Raw genomic sequence first — 22018 nt, forward strand, 5'->3', positions numbered from 1 at the left:
CTGAATTGAAGACCAATTTGTTGCAGGCTCAACATTCTATGAAGTTGCAAGCTAATAAACATCGGAGGGAAGTATCCTTTTCAGTAGGTGATTATGTGTATCTCAAGCTTCAGCTGCATCGTCAAGTTACGGTTGCTCGTCGGGGTTCGCAGAAAATTGCCCCATGTTTTTTCGGGCCTTACAAAGTACTCTGTCGTATTGGTCCGGTTGCCTATGAATTGGAGTTACCTGAGGGGTCTCAAGTCCACAACGTTTTCCATGTTAGTAAGCTTAAGCTACACCATGATGACCGAGCAAGCGCAACCACGGATCCACCTTCAACGTTTGACTTGGTGTTGACATCACAAGGGCCGGAAATGATTATTGATCGTCGTGTTATATAAAAGGGGAAATACCGACCGCAGGCAGAGATTTTGGTTCAATGGAAAGGCGGAAACCGTGAAGACGCCACATGGGAGAATGAGTGGCATTTCCGACACGTTTATCCCGAATTCTCACCTTGTGGACAAGGTGTTTTAAGAGAGGATGAATGATATGGTTAACACATATCAGTCACATAGATGGATGACATGGTGGCTACATAGCATCACCTTTATCTTTACTTCTATATATTTCAGTTTTTAGTAATTGCACATGTTTATTTACTTTCATTGTGTACGTGGTAATGTTCCCATGTTGCATGAGACTATGTAATGTAGTGGGTCCTAGAAAGTGGTAGGTAGTTATTTTATTTGGTTATTAATTCATGTATGTCTTTCTTTGAAGTTAAGTAAAAAATAAACCAGAAAATTGCTTCATTTCTCTTTCTATTTTCTTATCGTTTTCACTGTTATTTACGATTGAGTTTTTGATACTATCACAAAACTCCCAATATTTGCTGTGATCATCCACGGATCCCCAAGGGGGCGAACAATGGCTTTAATAACATCGCCGCGTGGGATGTTCTTAAAGATCATCCCGTGATTGCGGCTTTGGCTCAACATCATGACTTTCAAACTGTCGATTCCGATGTGGAGGATTAATTTCATATTTTCATGAATTTAGTATTTTGAATTTATAATTTATGGTTTTTTATGAATGATGTATTTTTTTAATCAAATTTTTTGTTTTGAAAATAATGTTATTTTAGTTTTTATTTAATTATTTTTATTTTAAAGAGTTTAGTTAATATAATTTTAAAAAAATAAGAATAAATAAAAGTGATTAAATGATGGATCAAGATAAATGAAAGACATTTTCATTATTAAATAACGGTTAGAAATAGAATGACTTGGCACTAACGCGAATGATGGAGAACGAGGGAAGTTCAAACTTCACTTATCGAGTTTAAACCAGCTCAGAGGCCTAAAAGTGTTTATTAAAATATTATTTCTTATTAAGATGTTTATTAGATATTTGTTTAGTAATTACAATTATAATTATACATAACATTATAAAAAGAACTAAATATTACATATATTATATATATATATATATATATATATATATATATATATAAAGTTACAATTACAAATTATATAAAAAAAGTTAAACAATCAATAATAAATGAATCAAGCTCGAGTTTTGGGTGGTTTAAACCCATAAGGTTCAGAACGTAAATAATATAATAATAATCTTGTTTGAACCAACACCCTGAACTGAAAACGGCGTTAAAGATGGTCTAGTCAAGCAAAAACCTTTGAACCCAAAACCCTAAAAACATTCATCAAATGGGAGGCAAAGGAAAGAAGAGAAGAGAAAAGAATTACAAGGAAGCCCATGGCGTCGGCAAGAATCGATTACCTACGCCGCCGGTCCGTTCATCTCTCGATGTTATTCCGGCTAAGCTTCGCAAACTCATGGCATATACTTCCTCAGGCAGGTTTCCCATCTATTATTATTCACAAAAGTACCACTTTCAGCTATAATCTTGTTTATTGTTTATTGTTTATCCTTGGGTTATAAAGTTTTGATTTTTAAACAGAAAGAACCATCTTTCAGCTATAATCTTGCTTATTGTGTATTCTTGGGTTATAAAGTTTTGATTTTTAAACATCGTTCTCCATCTTGCAGCTATAATATTGTTTATTGTGCATTCTTGGCTTCTAAAGTTTGGATTTTTGAACTGATTTTTAAAGGGTCTGGGAAGTTATCAGTGGATGGTGAAGCGAATAGTAAGACCCGTGGTGGTGGTTCAGAAGCTGGAAAATTAGTTGATAATAGTGTAAGTTATTATTGTTTATTCTAATTTCTTTCAAGATTAGGGTTGTATTTTGGGATCCTAATTTAATATGTGTTGATTTGGGCATTTTGGAATCAGATTCAGAATTGGGGATATATTTAAGTTATGAAGTGAATTGAGTTGGTTTTGGGATTTTAGATTGATAGACTTGATGAAACCAAGTTGATATTGAGACATTAGTTGACCAAAAAGTAAACTTTATGCTTCTTAAGATGCATCACTTTCATAGGTTATCAATTCGGAACCACAAAAGTGAAAACTTTTTCTAAATGTTTAGGAATCAAAATCAGATAGTTAGATAAGTAGACAATCAGCCGTGTATAATTAGATAAGTCTGTATTTATTACAGTTTTTTTTATAGCACATGCTTATACATATGCGATTACTTTTGTCCTAAACAATCAGAAAATCTAAAACACCCCTACATTGAGTTTGGTTCAAACATATATTTTAAGATCCTTAGTATCATGTTTTAGTACCAAATTGAGCTTCTTTATAATTATTTAAATTTGTGAATGTATTGCTGGATATGCATAAGGGATAAACATTATCTGCATATTTTGTTTGCAGAAACCTTCTAAGAAGGAAAAACCTGACTCTGTTTCTTCCGAGTCCAAGATTGAAGACACTCATGAAATAGACAACCTTTCTACTGAAAAGAAAAGGAAGAAAAGGAAAAGGAAGCAGGTAGAAGACCTTCGGTTTGTGGCTGAATTAGGCGCAGTTGGTTCAAAAAGGAAGGAGCGAAAGAAAAAGTGCGGTTTTCATTCTTTTATACTATATTATTTCTCAATTAATATAGTTCAAGTTCAGGGTCTTATTTGTAGCTTGATTATTTTTCCCAGAAAATCATGTGGTTATAACACTTAAATATATATGCAGACTTCTAGAAGAAAGGAAAAAGAAGCACAAGAAGGCGAAAAAAGAAGATGATCTAAACTTTCCTGGTTGTGAAGAGATCAAATTTGGAGAAGTTGTTCAAGCTCCACCAAAATTGGTCAATGTTCCCAAGGTTAGATGTTTCATCAATTAATCCAAATGTTACAATCCATTTGTGTGAGGTTGTACATCATCGAAATAACTGTTGAAGCTGGTAAAAATACAAAAAATAGGTAAAAAAAGAAATTGGTGTAATGCTTATAAAAGTCATACAAGTATGCTAAAAGTGTTCACAACCTCCAAATACTTTGACAAACCTATTATTGTTATCCAGCTTCAGTCAGTTAGCTGTATGATTTTGTTTATAGTTTGTGAGCCACAAGGCCCACAATAATTACTTTGAAATAAAACACTTCTTTTAACTTTCTTTGAATGATTTTTGAGTTAATATTTGTAACACGCAAATTGAGATGGAATTCTTGTATGCTAGCAGCGATTTGGGTCTTCAGTAAACGCGTCCCAAGAGAGGATACGGTTGAGAACAATTGAAGCGTATAGGGACCAGAAGAAATGGGCTTCCAGGCCTGGACTTCAGCTCCCTACAACAGACTTAGCGCACCACAATTCTGTTGTTTCACCAGCTGAAAAACGACTATGAGACGAAATGTAGATCTTTTTGCCCTTTTGTTATTTCAAGTAAGAACACCCTAAACCTGCATTTTGGTGCATTTGTTGAAGCAGACAACACATTCGTTAATCAGGATTACTTAATTACTTGACTTGTAAACTTGATCTTCTTAGCGTTATGCAGCATTTTTAGTATGAAAATTTCAATCTTTACTAGTATCAGGAAATTAAGATACCGTGATAATTGAACTCGATACAAGTTTTCGTTTTTGCATACGTTTGGTTTCATTTATATATCAGATACAATATGGTGATCAAGAAACGAAAATGATACCAAGAAATTAAATGAAACATTTCATAACGATAGACACGGTGTCTTTTCCAGCAATTATGAAGTTCATTATTATGTCTCATCAAACCTGTGACATTTTCCTTCTACTTTTCTTCCAATCCTTCATTCAAAAGTCTTGCTTTTTTGTGTTACGCCAACATACAGGCAATGCACTTGTATTGTCAAAGCATTACTAGATCTTACTCCTTCGCTTGAATCGCACATGCTGTTGCAATCAGCTCCAAAAGCAACTTTGAATATTGAATCCAGTGATGTTTTCATGAGGAAGCAAGCCCTGCACTAAAAGCGAAAACTGGGTTGTCATATTTTGGGTGGTCAAATGTTTCTGAATGAAAGGAAAAACCGTTATACAGATGAGACTGAAAGTATTTGTATATGTTCGTAATTTTACTATACTATATATTAAAAGTGGTTACATAAAAATGTGTAAATTTAAATCCTTGATTTTTTACCTCTTTTTGAAACATTGCATACTATGCTAAAAAGTTTTCTATAATTAAATTGAAACATTACATTACATTGGGTTTCTTTTATCAAAATTAAGCATGTTCCAAAAATATGGAACCTTTGAGCATTAATCAGCTTAAGGTTAACCAGAAACAAAAATCCAGCTGTTGTTTCCCATCATACCAGAGGTTTTTTCTCGTGCAGCTCTCAAATCTAGGAGTCATCGATTATTGAGAATGAGTTCTGTCACGATCTTGCTAAAAACAACTAACTCCCGATCTTGCTAAAAACAACTAACTCCCGATCTTTCTTCTTCGGGTTCAAATCAATCTAGAAAATAGGCATGATTTCAAATCAATTATTTTTCGTCCACGACTGGAATAAATAACAAGAAAGATCATATTTAGGGAGTGTTTGGGATTCTTTGTTTTTACCTCCTTATAACTTATATTTAGGATAAGTTAAAGTTAGAGCATGTTTGGGATTGAGTTTGTAAAATTTTTATTGGCTTATTGGTGTTTTCAAAAAAGGCAATAAATTAAAATGTGTTTGGCAATCACAAAAATCTTTCCTATTTTAGCTTTTCAAAAGGGTTAAAAAGCAGTTTTTCAAAAGCTCCAAATCTTGGCTTTTCAAAATGGCTTTTAGAAAAAGCCAATAAGCTAATAAGCATTTTTCAAACTCAATCCCAAACATACTTAGGGCGTGTTCATTTCACAGAATTCGTGGGAATTCAAAGGAATTGGAATTAAAATCTCATGACATGGCGTGTTCGTTTCGTTGGAATTGGAATCATAATTTCCTTTTGATGCGTTCGGTTGTCAAGGAATTGGAATTGGAATTGGAATTCAATTCCTTCAAATTCCTTTAAATAATGGGATTCTAAATCCTTCCAAAATGTAGAGGATTTCAAGTGAATTCGTTGAAATCTTTTCTCGAGGGTTTTTTTTTTTAAACAAGAACAACGAATAAAATGCTTTGGTTTTTTTTTACTTTTTTTGGTTTTCGATTTATATTTTGAGTTACAATTTTTTTATTATTATTTTTGAATATTTTTTTGAGGGGTTTTTGATCTTAATAGGAAACCCCTAAAAAATCATTAAAAAATCATAACACAAAATATAAATAAAAAATAAAAAATCTAAAAAAAACTAAAATGTTTCCGACGTTATTCTCGTTAAAAAAAAACCTGATTCCAATTCCATTGTCAAACGAACACACCAATAATGGAATTGGATTTCAATTCTTTCAAATTCCAATTCCTACTGGAATGTTCAGATTCCAAATCTTATTCCCTCCAATTCCAAATCTTATGTAAATTCCAATTCCTTTCCGTAATGAACGCGCCCTTACAATATTGTAATTATCCCCTCACACAATCAACAATCCCAAACACCTTTTTAACTTTTCAAAAAGTTGTAAGTTATAAATTAGCTGTAACAGTGTTCATTCTTCAAATCGGACACAAAAACCGAAAGTCAATTTGAACCTAATTTGAATAACATATTCAAAATCGGGTTTTGAATATATGAATCGGGCCCTCAGTTGAATATTCAATTTGAACAAATATATGAATCGGGTTTTAAATATTCAATTTGAACCAAATTCGAATAACATATTCAAAATTAGGTTGTGGATGAAATGGCTGGAGAGAATCATATTGGGTTTTTGAGAACTGCTTTTATTTCGGTTAAATTCGAATCAAACCGCATTCAAATCATGTTGTGACTTTTTGGATCCGAATCGGTCAAAATTCGAATCCAACTTCAAAAACTTGTAACCCAAATAACCTGATTTTATGAACACCTCTATTAATTAGTTATCATAATTTCAGTTTTAATTTGCACGTTGCTTTATCAACAGTTGAAAAAACAAATTTCTTATTGAGATAATATGTAATATTTCTTGTTTGAATGCATGAAGAGATTTTCAACACAAAGTAGTCAAAAGGGCAAAGAGAGAGGAATACCTTCAAAATCAAACAAGCCAGCAGTAATGCTGATGTAAGGGATATGAGAGATGAGGGGCCAGTAGTAGGAACCTTTTCCCTTACTCCTTTTATGTAGACTTGAGCACATAAAGATTACCAATCGTAAAAGTGAAGGCAACAACGTTTCAGGTAAATCTTTCAGCTTTGGGCAAGTATGAATTATGAGATGTTGGAGACCCACTGATAGGGATTCCAGTTTATCAAATTCATCTATGTGAAAAAGAGTAAGACAAGTAGGCAGAAGATGTGTCAGTTGACTGAAATCACTAACACTTCCGCCAACTAACTTTAGCTCCACAAGGGAAGTTGGAAAATTTTGAGAGCCCCACTCTAAGACGGGCTTCTTCAACCCCTCTATTTCAAGGCTATGCAATTTGGGAGGCCAAAGTCCACGAGGAAATGAAGCATCCATGCTTGGACAATTAACAATTACCAGATGTTTTAATGACATGAGATTCAGCAATAATGTCAGGAAACGACTCCAGACTTTGACAGTCATATACTATTAGTTGGGTGAGGTGGATGAAGTTACTCAATTCCGTGATTGATTTCAGATTTAGCCAACGAAAAATATCTAAGTATTCAAGCTTTGGCATGTTTGTGCTCATCTTTTCTGTGAGTTTCTCACACTTAAACAAGTTCAGTGACTTAAGCTTTTGTCCTCCTCCTGTTTGGAAGGAGACACATGCAAGTGAATCACAAATAAAGAGATGCAAACTCTCAATATTATTTGGACAAATGCATTTCTCCATATTACTACAAATCAAAATGTCCAACATCGTAAGAGATGCAAGGATGTTACCCCCAAAATTTTCATCATAATCCTTTTCTCCTAAACTCAACAAACCTTGACATTGAGATACTTCCAACTTCCTTAAATTCACAAGAACTATGCTTGCCTTCACTTCTGATTCCCACAAGTATCTTATTTGATCACAACTCTCTATTTTTACTTCTTCAACTGTCCCAAGATATCTCATAACATCTCTCCACACCACATCAGCAAGCCGTGCAATGGACTTTATTTCCAACATGGTGATTAATGAAGCTACCTGAACCATACATGCTAACACACCATCACCACATCCGCCTATTTTCAGAACCCTTAATAATGGAAGCGCTTTAAGTGAGAGGTCAACCAAACTCGGACAATTTTCTATATGAAGCACTCTAAGGCATGGAAACACGATATCCACAACCTCAATATTCGTTGACCATATCCCCCAACCTGGCATATCTTTAAACTCCAAAATTTCAAGTGAAGAGAATGCTTCACTAGTAGGTCCAAGGAACTCCAAACCTATGACTTTAACCTCATTCATGCCTTGAATTACCAACTTCTTAAGTGACGGTAGCTGCCCAAGTGGTGGTAGAGATGTGCATTTGCTACAGCCACGCATTGACACATTAACCAACTGAAGAAATGAAGGATCCCCAACCCAATTTGGAAATTTTGTTCCCCCATAACACTCAACCCCGAGTTTATTTAACTTATCACTACAAGGCTTTAGCTCATTGAGGACCTCCATTTCAAGTGTTCCCTTTCGAGAGCCATCAAACACATCACCCCATTTCAGCTCTAACTTTGTAAACCTCTTTAGAGATAAGTTTGCCTCATGTGCATGCATTGCACTTTGCACTTTATGCAATCCCTCAATGGAAATTTTTCCATGGAGACTCTTTAATCGCTTAAAGTGAGTTATTGCAAAACCCTCGTTTCCACCAATGATTATCTTGGTAAGAGTTTGTAGGTTTTTTAACTCACCAATCCCCAAGGGCATCTTCTTCAAAAGTGGGGTGTCCCTGATATCAAAATGCCGCAACTCTTTAAGCTTTAAGAAGCTTTTAGGCAACCCAGTTAAACTCTGACAACCAGAAACTATCAACGTCTGTAAATTGTACAGATTACCCACATTTTTAGGTAACTTTTTTATTCTAGTTTGAGATAAGTTTAGATATCGTAAGTGCTTCAAACTACCAATAAATTCCGGCACCTCTCTTATATCAAAACAATTCAAACAAAGAACCCTTAACAATGGTAACTCAGGAAGTAAATCTGTCAAAAACTTATTAGATAAGCTAAAGGAGTAATAATTTGTATCCACTACGTCAAATGATACCGCTAACAATGTTCTCAAACTTTTGGCTCTTTTAAATGGCTCAAACTTCGAGTAAGCCACGTATTTCTCACGAATAAATGACATATGACGACACTTTCTTATAGTTTCATTTGCTATATCCATACGATTATCAAATCTTACAAAAAAATCTCTCGCGACAAATGTGGCCAAGTCATTCATGAGATCATGCATCACAAATAGAGATTTGTCATTTGGGGCATGCTGAAAAAACAATCTCGACAACAATTTCTCGAAATGTTCATGACCCAAGCTTTCTGGAGACATGTTTGCAGGCGTCTAGTCTAAATAACCTTCTGCCATCCACAACATAACCAACTCTTGTTCATCAAACAAAAAGTCCTTAGGGAACAAGGAGCAATATGCAAACAATTGCTTCAAACTTGCAGGGAGATCTTGGTAACTAAGCCTAAGGGCTGGAATGATGTCATCAACGTTTTCTAGATCCCAAATCTCACTATTTAACACGACATCCCAATCTTCTTTTTCTTTTTTCGTCCTTAACAACCTTCCAAGTGCTTTTAAAGCCAAAGGCAAACCACCACACTTTTTCACAATACCTTCACCTTGTGGTTTAAGGGTTGGATGTAAATCAAAGTTATCCACACCCAATGCATGTTGTGTAAATAAAGATAAAGCATCTTCATGTGGCAATCTCTCTATATGGAGAATATTATCAAAGCCTAGCTTTTTAAGCAACTGCTCCTTGAGAGTTGTCATGATTATCCTACTTCCAGGCGCCCCGACATGACATGGGCGCACCAGGTTTTCCCAATCATTGTAACTTTCACTCCATACATCATCGAGCACAAGTAGAAATCGTTTGTCCTTAAGTTTCTCTATAAGAGCTATTTGTACCTCATTTAACAATTTTTAAATTTCTTTGTTTCCCTAGTCACAGCTCGAAAGATGGTTTGGCTTATCTTAAAGGTATCTAGTTCTTCAGAAACACATACCCACGCTTGAATATTGAAATGATCATTTACTTCTATTTCATTATACAAAAGTCTGGCTAGAGTGGTCTTCCCTACGCCACCCATACCAACTATGGGCACGATGCTAAAGTTTTGTTCACATTGTTCATCCCCTAAAAGTTTCTGCATATATTTTTCCTTATCACCGTTACGTCCTACGATACCAATTACATCAGGCAAAGAGGTCTCATTTCTTCTACTCATATTTTTTGGCGTCTCATCTTTCACCATCAAACCTAGACCAACTTTTCTATTTTCTAGATCTTGTAACTCCGTGGTAATATCATCTAACTTGTGACGCAATCTAGTGCTTAATGAGAAATTTGTACAGCAAGTTGGGATGAGCGTCCTTACCTTGCTAGTTGATTCCTGGGTCAGCTGACGATGCATAGCTTCTGTTGCGAAATCATCTAGCACTTCATCGATGTCATAAGCCAAACGTTGAAGATCATTAAGCCATAGTTTAACAGCTTCATCACTTATTTCCTTGTGAGAAGCATCAATCAGCACAGCTTGGATCCGGGACAATTTCCTTCCCAGATTCTTCAGCTCAGAATGAATTCCCTGTGAACGAACAAATTGATTCACGGCTTCTGAGGCCAGCTTCTCGAAAACGGTATTGAGGAGGGCAGAAACAAAGATTTCAGCCATTGTTAACTGAAGAAACACTAAGTGAACCCTGGGCAGATTACGGATAACCTGGGGGTTAGGTAGATGTTTCTCACGAGGGGTTAGACCCTGAGAAGATGGTTCTTCTGATAACCTGCAAAACAGACACCGTGAGCTTGTCACTGAGAAGGGGGGGGGTTCCTCCTTGTGACCACCCTCCGGCGTGAGAATCAGACTAGATTGCTCTTTAAATATAAATGTATATTAAGAGATTGCTAGAGCAGATATCAGGTATAATATGATGATGCCAGATAAGATGAGATGGTCATACCATTCGTGGTATTTATAGCCGAATGTAGGTTTCCAAGGAGGTGTGGCCGGCTGCAACAGTGTTCCTGTTCAACCAACAGTAGCCTACGCACGTGCCCTGCTGGTAGTTGGTGGGTAGGCAGCGGCTGATAGTGACCAGGCCTGCTGTATACCATTCCTTTTCCACCAACTGCCGGCTACGCACGTGGTATGACAGGAGTTGGTGAGTAGGCAGCAGCTAATAGTGACACTGTACAGGAGCATGCTGCTCGCCATACTGTTGTCAATAAGCTGTCGTATCTTTAGTCAGATCTTTTTCCCATACCTCGTCAGGTACAGTACAGAAGATCTTCCTGTATCGTACGGACTGGCTTATTTGGGCGGGAGTATTCCCCCTCCCGCCCTTGTGCGGGATTGTTCCCGGCTTTGCTCATTCCTTCAGGTGACACTGAATGATCGAGAGCTAAGTGCCTTGTGCGTGTAGCCTTGCTGCGCGGGTGGCCTTCCCTAATGGCTTGTATCCGAGGCTGCGGGGACAGGCGGAGTCCTTCACCATTGGGAGGCATTTCCTGCGGGAACAGCTTGCGTACTGCGCGTAAGGACGTCACGTCTCTGAGCATGGTTGGTCCTGCGGATCCAGTTGGTTTCTGCGCAGACGTCCCTGTTCAAGGTGAGTATTGTGGGTCCAACTGGGCTCTGCTGGGACCTACCTCTTCAAGTCCCCCCAGTCCAATGTTCTTCTCATGCGTGTTTATTAAAGTGAGGTGAACTTTTGGACTTAAGCAAAGGGTTTTGAAATTGGTTTTTTAAGGTTTTCCATGGGGATTCTTCCCGCGGAAGTCCTTGTCACTTGCAGAAATTCCCGAGTTTCCTGCTTGGTCTTTGGGTATGATGCGGGTAGGTCTGTAACCTCCTCGCAAGTCAGGAGCGTTGAGTCCTACTTGTGTGGATTCTCCATGAGGTTTTGGTAGTTTTGAACATAGTGATCAATTATGTTAAAACCACCAATTCCATCCTGGAGCTTCAAACGTAGTACTCGACGTTCCCGCTATGCGGGGATGTTATTTCCGTTTCCGCAAGCATTGCCCAGAAGATCCTTCTTGGTTTCAATTCCCAGCGGAGCGCTAGGTATGTGAAGGGTTTTGCCTTAACACTGTACCAGCGCTCGTCTTATGGTTACTTTACTTCCAAGGTATTCCTGGCGTCAATTCCCTGCGGGTGCTAGGTATGTGAAGGGTTTTGCCTTAACACTGTACCCGCATCCGTCTTACGGTTACTTGTTCGCCAAGGTTTACTTGGCTTCAATTCCCTGCGGGTGCTAGGTATGTGAAGGGTTTTGCCTTAACACTGTACCCGCATCTGTCTTATGGTTACTTGTTTGCCAAGGTTTACTTGGCTTCAATTCCCTGCGGGTGCTAGGTATGTGAAGGGTTTTGCCTTAACACTGTACCCGCATCCGTCTTATGGTTACTTGTTTGCCAAGGTAATGGGTATTTTCCCGCTTACTTTTTAATCTTTTTGAATTTTGAATTTTGAAATTCGAAAGGTTGGTGAAAGGATAAGAACAGTCCAAACATCTGAAACGTCGTGCGACGGTTTCTTCTGACTGTGTCAGGACGTGCAGGAAGTTATGGTGACGTGACAGTACATGGTCATTCCAGACGCTTTTTCAGGCGCGTGGGCGCTATTTTTCCGGCGCGTGGCCGCGAAATTAATGGTACGCGTCCTGTCAACAGCTGTTGCCAGCTTGCTTTTTGCCACGTGTCATAGTTTCATTGCACCTTCGATTTCTCTCTCCTCCGCATTAATTTCATCGCATTAATTGCGATTAGTATATAAAGGGGGAGAGGGTTCTTTGTAATCCACACTTTCACTCTTCTCTTCATCTCTTAAGCGATTTCCGGCGAATACTCCCCTTTTCAGGCAAGCATTCTCCCGAAATCGTTTTCTTCTTTCCTTCACAAGATGTCGTCTCGTGATGTTGAATCCACAGCCGATGACAAGAGTACTGCTGGTGAGTGCCAGTGTGCTCTGCCTGGCGATCTGTACCGGTATGTCGTCAGGAAGTTCATGCTCGAGTCTCTCGAGCCTGAGTTTCCTGAACCCCATCATACTGTGTACGATGCCCCCAGAGGCAAGATCGGGGTTTATGCAGCATTCTTTGTTTATGGGAATCTTAGGTTCCCATTGACAAAGTTTGTTTACCGTGTCCTCGAGAGGCACGGTGTTCATTTGACCGAGTTGCACCCCATGGCGATCGCCAAGATTCGCCACTTCGAGTGGGTGTGCCGGATTTTGGGCGTTGAGCCCTACGTTGACCGCCTGATGACCTTCTACACTTGGAGGTGCATCCAGGGGTGGTACACGTTGACAACCCGGATTAAGGGTTTGAAGATTTGCGCGACCGAGCGCAGCCTTCGCTCGTGGAAGCGGGAGTTCTTCTTCATATCCGCTCGCGCCATCCCCCTTGCCATGAAGTTTAAGAATGGGCAAGCTCTCCCAAGCCTTCACGCCTCCAACTACCAGGAGGCGGAATGGTTCTCGAAGATATCTCGGGTCCAATCTCCGGTTTACCGGTTTGCGGAGTCCGGGATGGTCATGTTTGGGATGAGCCGGGTGTGGAAGGCGGCGGATGCGCAAAAGGTCCCAATCGTCCTCGAATACGGTTCGAACTCTGTTCCTTACGGTATGCTTTGTTTCTTTTTGTTGATTCTGAATTGCTTCTAACTTTTTCCTTGTTTGTTTCAGAGGAGAACGACCTGCAGTCGCTCCTTAATCCGCGGGAGGCTGACGGTCCCGCCAGGATGGGTACTCGCGCTCTGGACGAGAACGAGTTGCCCATTCTCGAACAAACGGCGGATCGGTTCGTGGAGGTCTATCCGCAAGGCCATGAGATCCTGAGCGCCAGGCGGCCAGGTAAGGCGCTCTTCAACCCTCGACCCCTCAATGTTGAAACCTCTGCTGGAATTCCTTTAATCGTATGCTCTGATGAGGAATCCGCAGATGGTCCTCCGTTGGTGCGGAAGAAGAAGGCTGCCGGCGGGAATGGGAAGGAGAAGGCCTCCACTGTCGATCAAGCGCCTCGGTCTGATTCGGAGACCGAGAGCGAAGAGGTGGCGGGGAATCCCGGTGGTGATAAGACCACTGCTCCGGAGGTTGCGACTGTCACCTCCGGAGAGCCCAAGAAGACGACGGTGACCGGCGCAAAGAGGGCGGCTCCATCGGGTTCGTCCCCGCCTCTCCGTACCTTCAGGCTCAAGAAAACCCGTAAGTACAAATTTCCTTTTATCTTCATAGTTTAATATCGTTTTAACACTTATCATCTTTACGCAGGCGTGGATGTTGACGCATTCCAGGGTGGAGCGCAGAGGAGTACCTCTCCGCCAATGACGGTAGGCCCGGTCAGCCTACCTGAGGCGACGACCCAGGTGGCTGCGCCTGCGCCCGCTGGTTCAGTTGCTCACTCCTTTGAGCCGACTGTTCCAGCCGAGATGACGTCACCGCCGGCCGTGAGTGCGATTTTTACAGCATCCTTCACCGAGCCGGCGGTTACTATTGCTGCGGATTCCGCGGCGGCGACCGCGGCGGCTGCTACCATGCCCCCGCCACCGGCAACGACGGCCGGTCCATCAGGTACGCATGGGGCTTCTCGCCAATCTTTGCCACCTTCCCATCTGCCTGACCTCTTGGATGGATTTCCTTTGGGTTCAGGTGATGGGTTCGGCGGCTATCGGCCTGTTATTGACCCTACAGGTGCGTAGGGTTCTTTTGGCCCATTTTTTTTTTACATATATTTTTTATCATCTTTTCCTAACTGCTTTTTGTTTTTTGCAGTGTCGGATTTCAATGAAGTGTATGTTCCACGATGGAACATTCGCCGAGGAACAACCCTTCGCACCCCTGTGGAGTCCGTGGAATGGGCTCGTCACGCTGCTCCCAGTGGTGCGTTGGGGGAAGCTATGGCTAGCTACCAGGAGGGTAGGCTAACCAATGAGCTTCGGGTTCTCCTCGCCCGGAAGCAGCCGCGCGTCGAGCTGCTTTGTCGTGAAAACGACAAGTTAAAAGCAGCTCGCACTAAAGAACAAGCTCAGGCGCGGGCTGTCCGGGAGGAGAACCAAAAACTTACCGCAGTGGCTGCGGAGAAGGAAAAGGCCTTCAAGGCCCTCGAGGTTGAAGTTCAGGCTCGACTCGAGGCCCGTTCCAAGGCTGCCCAAGCTGTTAATGAACAGCTTCGGCTGGCTAAGGAAACTGCGAGGAACGCAACCGAGAGGGCCACCAAGGCTGAAGCTGTTGCTGAGCCTCTACGCGTGGAGAATGAAGAACTTAAAGCCAAATTAGAGGCTCTCCAGCAGGCTCATGATGCCTTGGCGATGGAGGACGCTAAGAAGCTTCAAGAAATCTTGGACCAGAGGGGGGTGCTTGACCATACCGAGCGTAAGCTAAAGGGCGTCGAAGAGGCTGCGGCTAAAGAAGTGTTGCTTGCCAACCTCAACAAGAGTGAAGCCGAACGCGCCCGTAACGAAGCTCAAGCTGCCCTCCAAGAAGCTCTGGTTGCCAAGGAATGGCTTCTTCGAGAAGCGTTGTCTCAGGTATGTTTTCATGTCTTTACGCTTTTCTTTGTAAATAGAAAAGGTTTTGACACTTGTATTTTTCTTTGTAGGTTGTGCATCGGGTCTTCTCAGAGACATCTTACGACGATGCTATGAGCGCAGCCCTCAACGCTTCTCACGAGGATGGGGAAAAGGCCGGCTTCCTGCTTGGTCTAGGGTTCGTTGAGAAAGGCATCCCGCCTTCCAACTTCCCTTTATTCGATGTAGATACTGAAGCCATATATGACCAAGCAGTAAATCAATACGCCGCCTTCCCGCATCCGGTGGTGGAGAAGGTAAACGAAGTTACTGCTGCTGATGATGGGCTAGCTATCCTCAAAGCTTTCCTTGAACTGCCACGCTCTACTGATGGGGCTGGTCCAAGTGGAAGTGGCCCTGAAGCCTGATCCTGAAGATCCCTTCCCGCTGCTAGGATAGATTTAGCTTGTATAGATTTATTTTCTTGTAGGCGGGTAGTTACCCAGCCATTCTTGTAATCAACCATTGTGAAATATAAATCTTTTTGCGGGTAAGACCGCTACTTTCGTTGGGTTCCTTGCTTTGTAAACGTTGTATGACTTGCATACTTTAGTTTAAATTAGCAATTTTCCAAGTGTTTTAGAATAAGTTAACCTTTGAACGTGGTAGATAATAGGTTGAAGTTTTGCTTCCACTTTCGTGATTGTGCGGGTATGACCGTCACTTGCACTTAGTAGGATGGCAAAACTTTACCTTTATCTAACCTGCGTGTAGGTTTTCCTCATCTTTTTATGAAATTTCTAAGTGTTTAGGATAAGTTAACCTTTGAACGTGCCAGATAATTGGTGTAAAGTTTTGCTTCCTCTTTAGTGATTGTGCGGGTAGGACCGTCACTTGCACTTAGTAGGATGGCTAAACTTTACCTATATCTGACCTGCGTGTAGGTTTTCTTCATCCTTTTGTTAGAAATTCTTTTGAACCGTTCGACGCGCGGTTGTCAACAGGTTATTGTTCAGTTCCCTTTTTCATGATTCATGCGGATAGACCGGCACTTTCATTTAATGGGATAACTGAACTTTTCCCCTTCAACTGACCTGCGTGAAGGTTTGTCGTTTTTTGGGTTTATGCGGGTTATGCCGCCTTCCCCATGCAACGACTTTTCACGTAATTATGCGGTGAAAACCGGCATATTAGTGTTGAATAAGTTAACCGTTCGACGCTTGGTTGTTGATAGGTTAGTGTTCAGTTTCCTCTCATGATTCATGCGGATAGACCGGCACTTTTATTTAGTGGGATAACTAAACTTTTCCCCTTCAAATGACCTGCGTGAAGGTTTGTCGTTTTTTGGGTTTATGCGGGTTATGCCGCCTTCCCCATGCAACGACTTTTCACGTAATTATGCGGTGAAAACCGGCATATTAGTGTTGAATAGTTAAAGTATAAATGTAAAATTATCAGCATCGATGTTTTAAGGAGAATCATTTCCATTAGAAGTGGCTCTTGGCCTTTTCTTTACAAATTTGGAATTGATTTACATGTAAACTGTGTAAATGAGCTCCCTTCTATGTTGTTGGGATGGGAGTGCCATCGAACCGATACGCACCTGGTTCGGGATCTCGTTCTTTACGCAGCATGTAGTCTCCACATTGAAGCTGGAATTTTATTCGTGTTTTCCCCTGCTGGGGTTCTACACGAATCAGACTGCTCAGCGTTCATTGCGCCACGAGGTGCGCGAGTGTCCCATCTCTGACAAACGCTTCGACCATGTCCTTTACGTCTATGCATTCTTCAGTGTTGTGGCCTTTTGTCCTGTGAAAGTCACAGTATTTGCTCCGATCAGCATTGTGACGATGTCGGATTATTTGAGGCTTTGGCCATGGGAGCTCCTCGGTGGCGAATATCTCAGTGACGCTTTTGGTGAGCGGCGTCCATCTTGAGTTCTTGTTTGACTGTACGTTATCCCTTCCGCCCAACCGATGTTGTAAGCCAGATGAGGTGTCAAAGTTTACCCTTGACTGCCAAATGCCTAGCTTTCGCTTTTTGTTTAATCGGGCGGTAAGGACGTTGTCTTCCCTTGTTTTCTGGGTGTAGAGGTTTGTGCTCTGTGGGAGATCCCTACCCAGTTGCTTCTCCGTTTCCGCAAAGCGTTTAGCTGCTGTCATGATGGCATCCCATGTGGATGGCATGCCATCTTTACCTGTTAAGGTGCGGATGAGCTCTGGGTCGTTCGCGCCCTGTATGAAAGCAGCGCGAACAAGATCTTCGCTAATGTTACCCAGACTTAGCTTCTTCGAGTTGAAGCGAGTGATGAAGTCCAGCAAAGATTCATCTTTCTCTCGAATGCATTTGAGGATTGTCCATTGCTCCTCGGTATACTTTCTTTGCTGGCTGAAGTGTTGGCTAAACTTCTGTTGGAAGTCTGCCTAGTCGTAGATGTGGTTGACCGGTAGACGATCGAACCACGCTCTAGCAGCCCCCACCAGCGTCATTTGGAACATGTAACACCACGTAGGTTCCGTCCAACTACTGACGGTTGCCCCCGCTATGAATCTGTTCAAATGATCATCGGGGTCAGATATACCGTCATATGTGCTTATGCTTGACATTTGTTTGGCACTTTTTGGGGCGATTGCTTCCGCAATGTCCCTTGCAAATTTGGACGTTCCCGCATTTGCAACGTTTGGTCTGAATGTTTTGGAGAAGTCGCGTGGACTTCCACCTGTGTTTTTTGGTTTGAAGGCTTGTCCAAAATGCCTTCTCGGTTGGGAGTCCGTTTCCTTACGCTTCCCTTTTGCCCTATGGCGAGGGTTCGCGTCGGAGTCGGATTCCTCCGAGTCATCCTCCGAGTATTCTTCGAATTCGTCAGCCTGTTGGACGGAACGCAAGCGTTCGTCCAACTCAGCCTGGAATTCCTTTTGACGTGCCTCCGCCCATGCCTTAACTTCATCGAGAGTTTGGCGGGGGAGTCTTGTTCGTTTCTAAAACTGGGTTTCGGTAAATCCCAGTGGGCGATTATTTACTGCACTTGCCCCAGCTGGGGTAGTGTTCGTAAAATTTACTTCACTTGATCCGGCTTGGGTAACCGGGGTAGTGTTTGTAAGGACTGTGTTGCCGGTATTCCCCCCAGTAGCTGGGGTTGTGGTAACCGGAGTTTCTTTAACCATCTTAGAAGTTTGAAAAAACTGGAGACAAATGTTCTAGCTTTATGCACGGATGGCGACAATGAAGAAACACTAAGTGAACCCTGGGCAGATTACGGATAACCTGGGGGTTAGGTAGATGTTTCCCACGAGGGGTTAGACCCTGAGAAGATGGTTCTTCTGATAACCTGCAAAACAGACACCGTGAGCTTGTCACTGAGAAGGGGGGGTTTCTCCTTGTGACCACCCTCCGGCGTGAGAATCAGACTAGATTGCTCTTTAAATATAAATGTATATTAAGAGATTGCTAGAGCAGATATCAGGTATAATATGATGATGCCAGATAAGATGAGATGGTCATACCATTCGTGGTATTTATAGCCGAATGTAGGTTTCCAAGGAGGTGTGGCCGGCTGCAACAGTGTTCCTGTTCAACCAACAGTAGCCTACGCACGTGCCCTGCTGGTAGTTGGTGGGTAGGCAGCGGCTGATAGTGACCAGGCCTGCTGTATACCATTCCTTTTCCACCAACTGCCGGCTATGCACGTGGTATGACAGGAGTTGGTGAGTAGGCAGCGGCTAATAGTGACACAGTACAGGAGCATGCTGCTCGCCATACTGTTGTCAATAAGCTGTCGTATCTTTAGTCAGATCTTTTTCCCATACCTCGTCAGGTACAGTACAGAAGATCTTCCTGTATCGTACGGACTGGCTTATTTGGGCGGGAGTATTCCCCCTCCCGCCCTTGTGCGGGATTGTTCCCGGCTTTGCTCATTCCTTCAGGTGACACTGAATGATCGAGAGCTAAGTGCCTTGTGCGTGTAGCCTTGCTGCGCGGGTGGCCTTCCCTAATGGCTTGTATCCGAGGCTGCGGGGACAGGCGGAGTCCTTCACCATTGGGAGGCATTTCCTGCGGGAACAGCTTGCGTACTGCGCGTAAGGACGTCACGTCTCTGAGCATGGTTGGTCCTGTGGATCCAGTTGGTTTCTGCGCAGACGTCCCTGTTCAAGGTGAGTCTTGCGGGTCCAACTGGGCTCTGCTGGGACCTACCTCTTCAAGTCCCCCCATTTATTAACTGTTTAAAATGAGAGGATAGAAATTAGAAGTGTAGACAACTAGATGAGTGCACATAAAGAAGAACGGAGTCATCCATTTATAATGATTAATGATTTCAACCAATAGTCTTGGTCAACATATATAATTTAATATTAATGTTTTCTGCAAACTGGATGGCCAGTTGGCCACCATTGGATTCTACTGCCAAGTTGCCCCCCTTGATATTTGATTTTATACGTCATCTATTTATTACATTTGTGGTCCTTGAAAACAATATCCAGGACTTTTAACAAAAGTTAGGAAAATGACGTCGGTTAAACGAATTAACCTCATGTATATAATCACTTTTCCATGTGTCCTTGCAGCTTTATTGAGATTACATAACAAATACTTCCTATTTAACCTAACCAAATATATAAATACTATATTTTATCTCATGTTCCCCTGTATTACGTAGGGTTGTTTTACATTATTCGTTTTTAATATATATGTATATTTGGATTTTAATTTTATTTTTTGTAAGAAAGTTAATAATTAATATACTTGAGATTTGATGATAAAATGGTTTCACAAATAAATGATATATTATAAAATTGTTTCTTAATTATGAATAATATCTTTTTTTAATAAAATAAGATATTAATTTTTAGTATATCCCTATTTTATAGGATTTTCATATCAAATATTTAATGAGATTAATTTTTAATATAATGAGATGTTATAACCCGTTTAAGAGCTATCTGATTTGGTGACCTTTACCCGTGAGTTCGGGTCATATACGTGAGAAGCCTTCATTTACAAATAAAGCAATCTGACGGCTTGAAAGAATGGTTGTTTTACATTTTTCGTTTTTTAACATTTATTTTTTGGATTTTAATTTTCTTTATTGTAAGAAAGTTAATAATATACTTAGGGTTTGATCAGTGGCGAACCTTGGGCTTCGCCATGGCGGTGACTGAAGTCACGGACCCTAAAATTTTCGGGTCGGCGATTCCGTTCGTGTCGATGGTTCGGGCCGTGTTGGTGGTTCGGGCCGTGTCGGTGGTTCGGTTCGGGTCAGATCAAACAATATGGCATCCATATATATAATTTTTTTTCATTCATTCAAATAGGTTAAGTTAGAGTAAAATTTCATCATACAATACCTACTACAAGCTTAATTGACTAATTTCCCTAAATCCCCAATTCACAATTACAAATCCTAATTTTATATTCATTAATTTAACAACACAATAACATAAAAGAAGAGCAGATAAAGTATTACCTTGCGGTGGCGGATGAGCGGCGGCGGTGGATGAGCTCGGACGGTGGGTCGGTGGGCGGTGGCGATTGGCGAACTCAGACAAAATAGAAGGCAGAAAGGAGCAGCAGGTGAGGCCGATCCTTTTGTTAAAATTCCCGTTTGTTTTTTGTTTTTTCTTTAAAGTTATGTTATCTAACAATTTACAACAAGCCCCTCCAAGTTTGGGTGCTATTAAAAACTAAGTTTTTTACAATTTTTATAGCATTTGTTTATAAAAATCGTGAGGTTTTATAAAAAAAATCAAACGATAGGGTATTATATTTAAAAAAAATTGGTGCTGATCGGTAGCTCTGTGGAAAAGTAATTTGGCAGTGACCGCGCTTAATACCTATAAAAATTTTCGGGAAAAATCGCGAAATTTACCCTATTAATGGAGAAAACGGCAATGACCAGGGCCACCCCCGGTCCCTCTAAAGCTGCGCCCCTAGATTTGATGATGAAAGGGTTTTATAAATAAATGATATGTTATAACCCGTTTAAAAGCTATTGGATTTGGTGACCCATGACCCGCTTATGTTTTTTACTATAAAATTATTTATTAATTATAAATAATATAATTTTCTTTTTAAATTGGATATTAAATTTTAGTTTATCCCAATTTTATAGGATTTTCATATCAAATAATTGGTAAGATTAATTTTTAATTTAATGAGATGTTATAACCCGTTTAAGAGCTATGTGGTTTTGGTAAGACCCATACCATGAATTTAGGTTAAATCAATGAGAGACCTCAATTTAAAAATTAAGCAATCTGGTGGCTTCCATAAAAGAGGGGAGCGACTACATCGCGACACATAGGATTTTAGGATTTTCATTTATATATATATGTATGTATGTATATTACTAGATTTTATCCCCGTATACGGGGGTTGTTTTACATTATTCATTTTTAATATTTATATATGTATATTTAGATTTTAATTTTATTTATTGTAAGAAAATTAATAATTAATATACTTGAGGTTTGATGATAAAATGGTTTCACAAATAAATGATATGTTATAATCTGGTTTAAAAGCTATCTGGGTTTGGTGATACCCATTACCCGTTTATTTTCTTTATTATAAAATTGTTTCTTAATTATAAATATTATCTTTTTTTAAAATAAAATAGGATATTAATTTTTAGTATATTCCCATTTTATAGCATTTTCATATCAAATATTTGATGAGATTATTTTTTTAATATAATGAGATGTTATAACCCGTTTAAGACCTATCTGGGTTTGGTGAGACCTTTACCCGTGAATTCGGGTCAAATGCGTGAGAAACCTTCATTTACAAATAAAGTAATCTGATGGCTTGAGAGAATGGTTGTTTTATATTTTTTGTTTTTTAATATTTATTTTTTGGATTTTAATTTTCTTTATTGTAAGAAAGTTAATAATATACTTAGGGTTTGATG

The 22018-nt window shown here is 40.5% G+C and overlaps 1 protein-coding gene and 1 pseudogene across 1 annotated transcript; one reads left to right on the forward strand and one right to left on the reverse strand.

Annotated features, from left to right (window-relative positions):
* Positions 1-1709: 1709 nt before the first annotated feature.
* LOC143562274 (uncharacterized) lies at positions 1710-3836 on the forward strand. The gene is made up of 5 exons (XM_077050126.1): positions 1710-1857; positions 1902-2203; positions 2792-2976; positions 3104-3233; positions 3594-3836. Exons 1-5 carry the CDS (start codon positions 1710-1712, stop codon positions 3756-3758), a joined length of 930 nt encoding a protein of 309 aa, XP_076906241.1. The 3' UTR covers positions 3759-3836.
* A 2391-nt stretch (positions 3837-6227) lies between these two features.
* LOC143562275 (putative disease resistance RPP13-like protein 1) lies at positions 6228-10280 on the reverse strand (annotated as a pseudogene).
* Positions 10281-22018: the final 11738 nt, after the last annotated feature.

The sequence above is a fragment of the Bidens hawaiensis genome, unplaced genomic scaffold, assembly GCF_021521415.1.
Source record: "Bidens hawaiensis isolate Kalapana, Puna unplaced genomic scaffold, B.hawaiensis_p1.1 tig00020922_1, whole genome shotgun sequence".
Lineage (NCBI taxonomy): Eukaryota > Viridiplantae > Streptophyta > Magnoliopsida > Asterales > Asteraceae > Bidens > Bidens hawaiensis.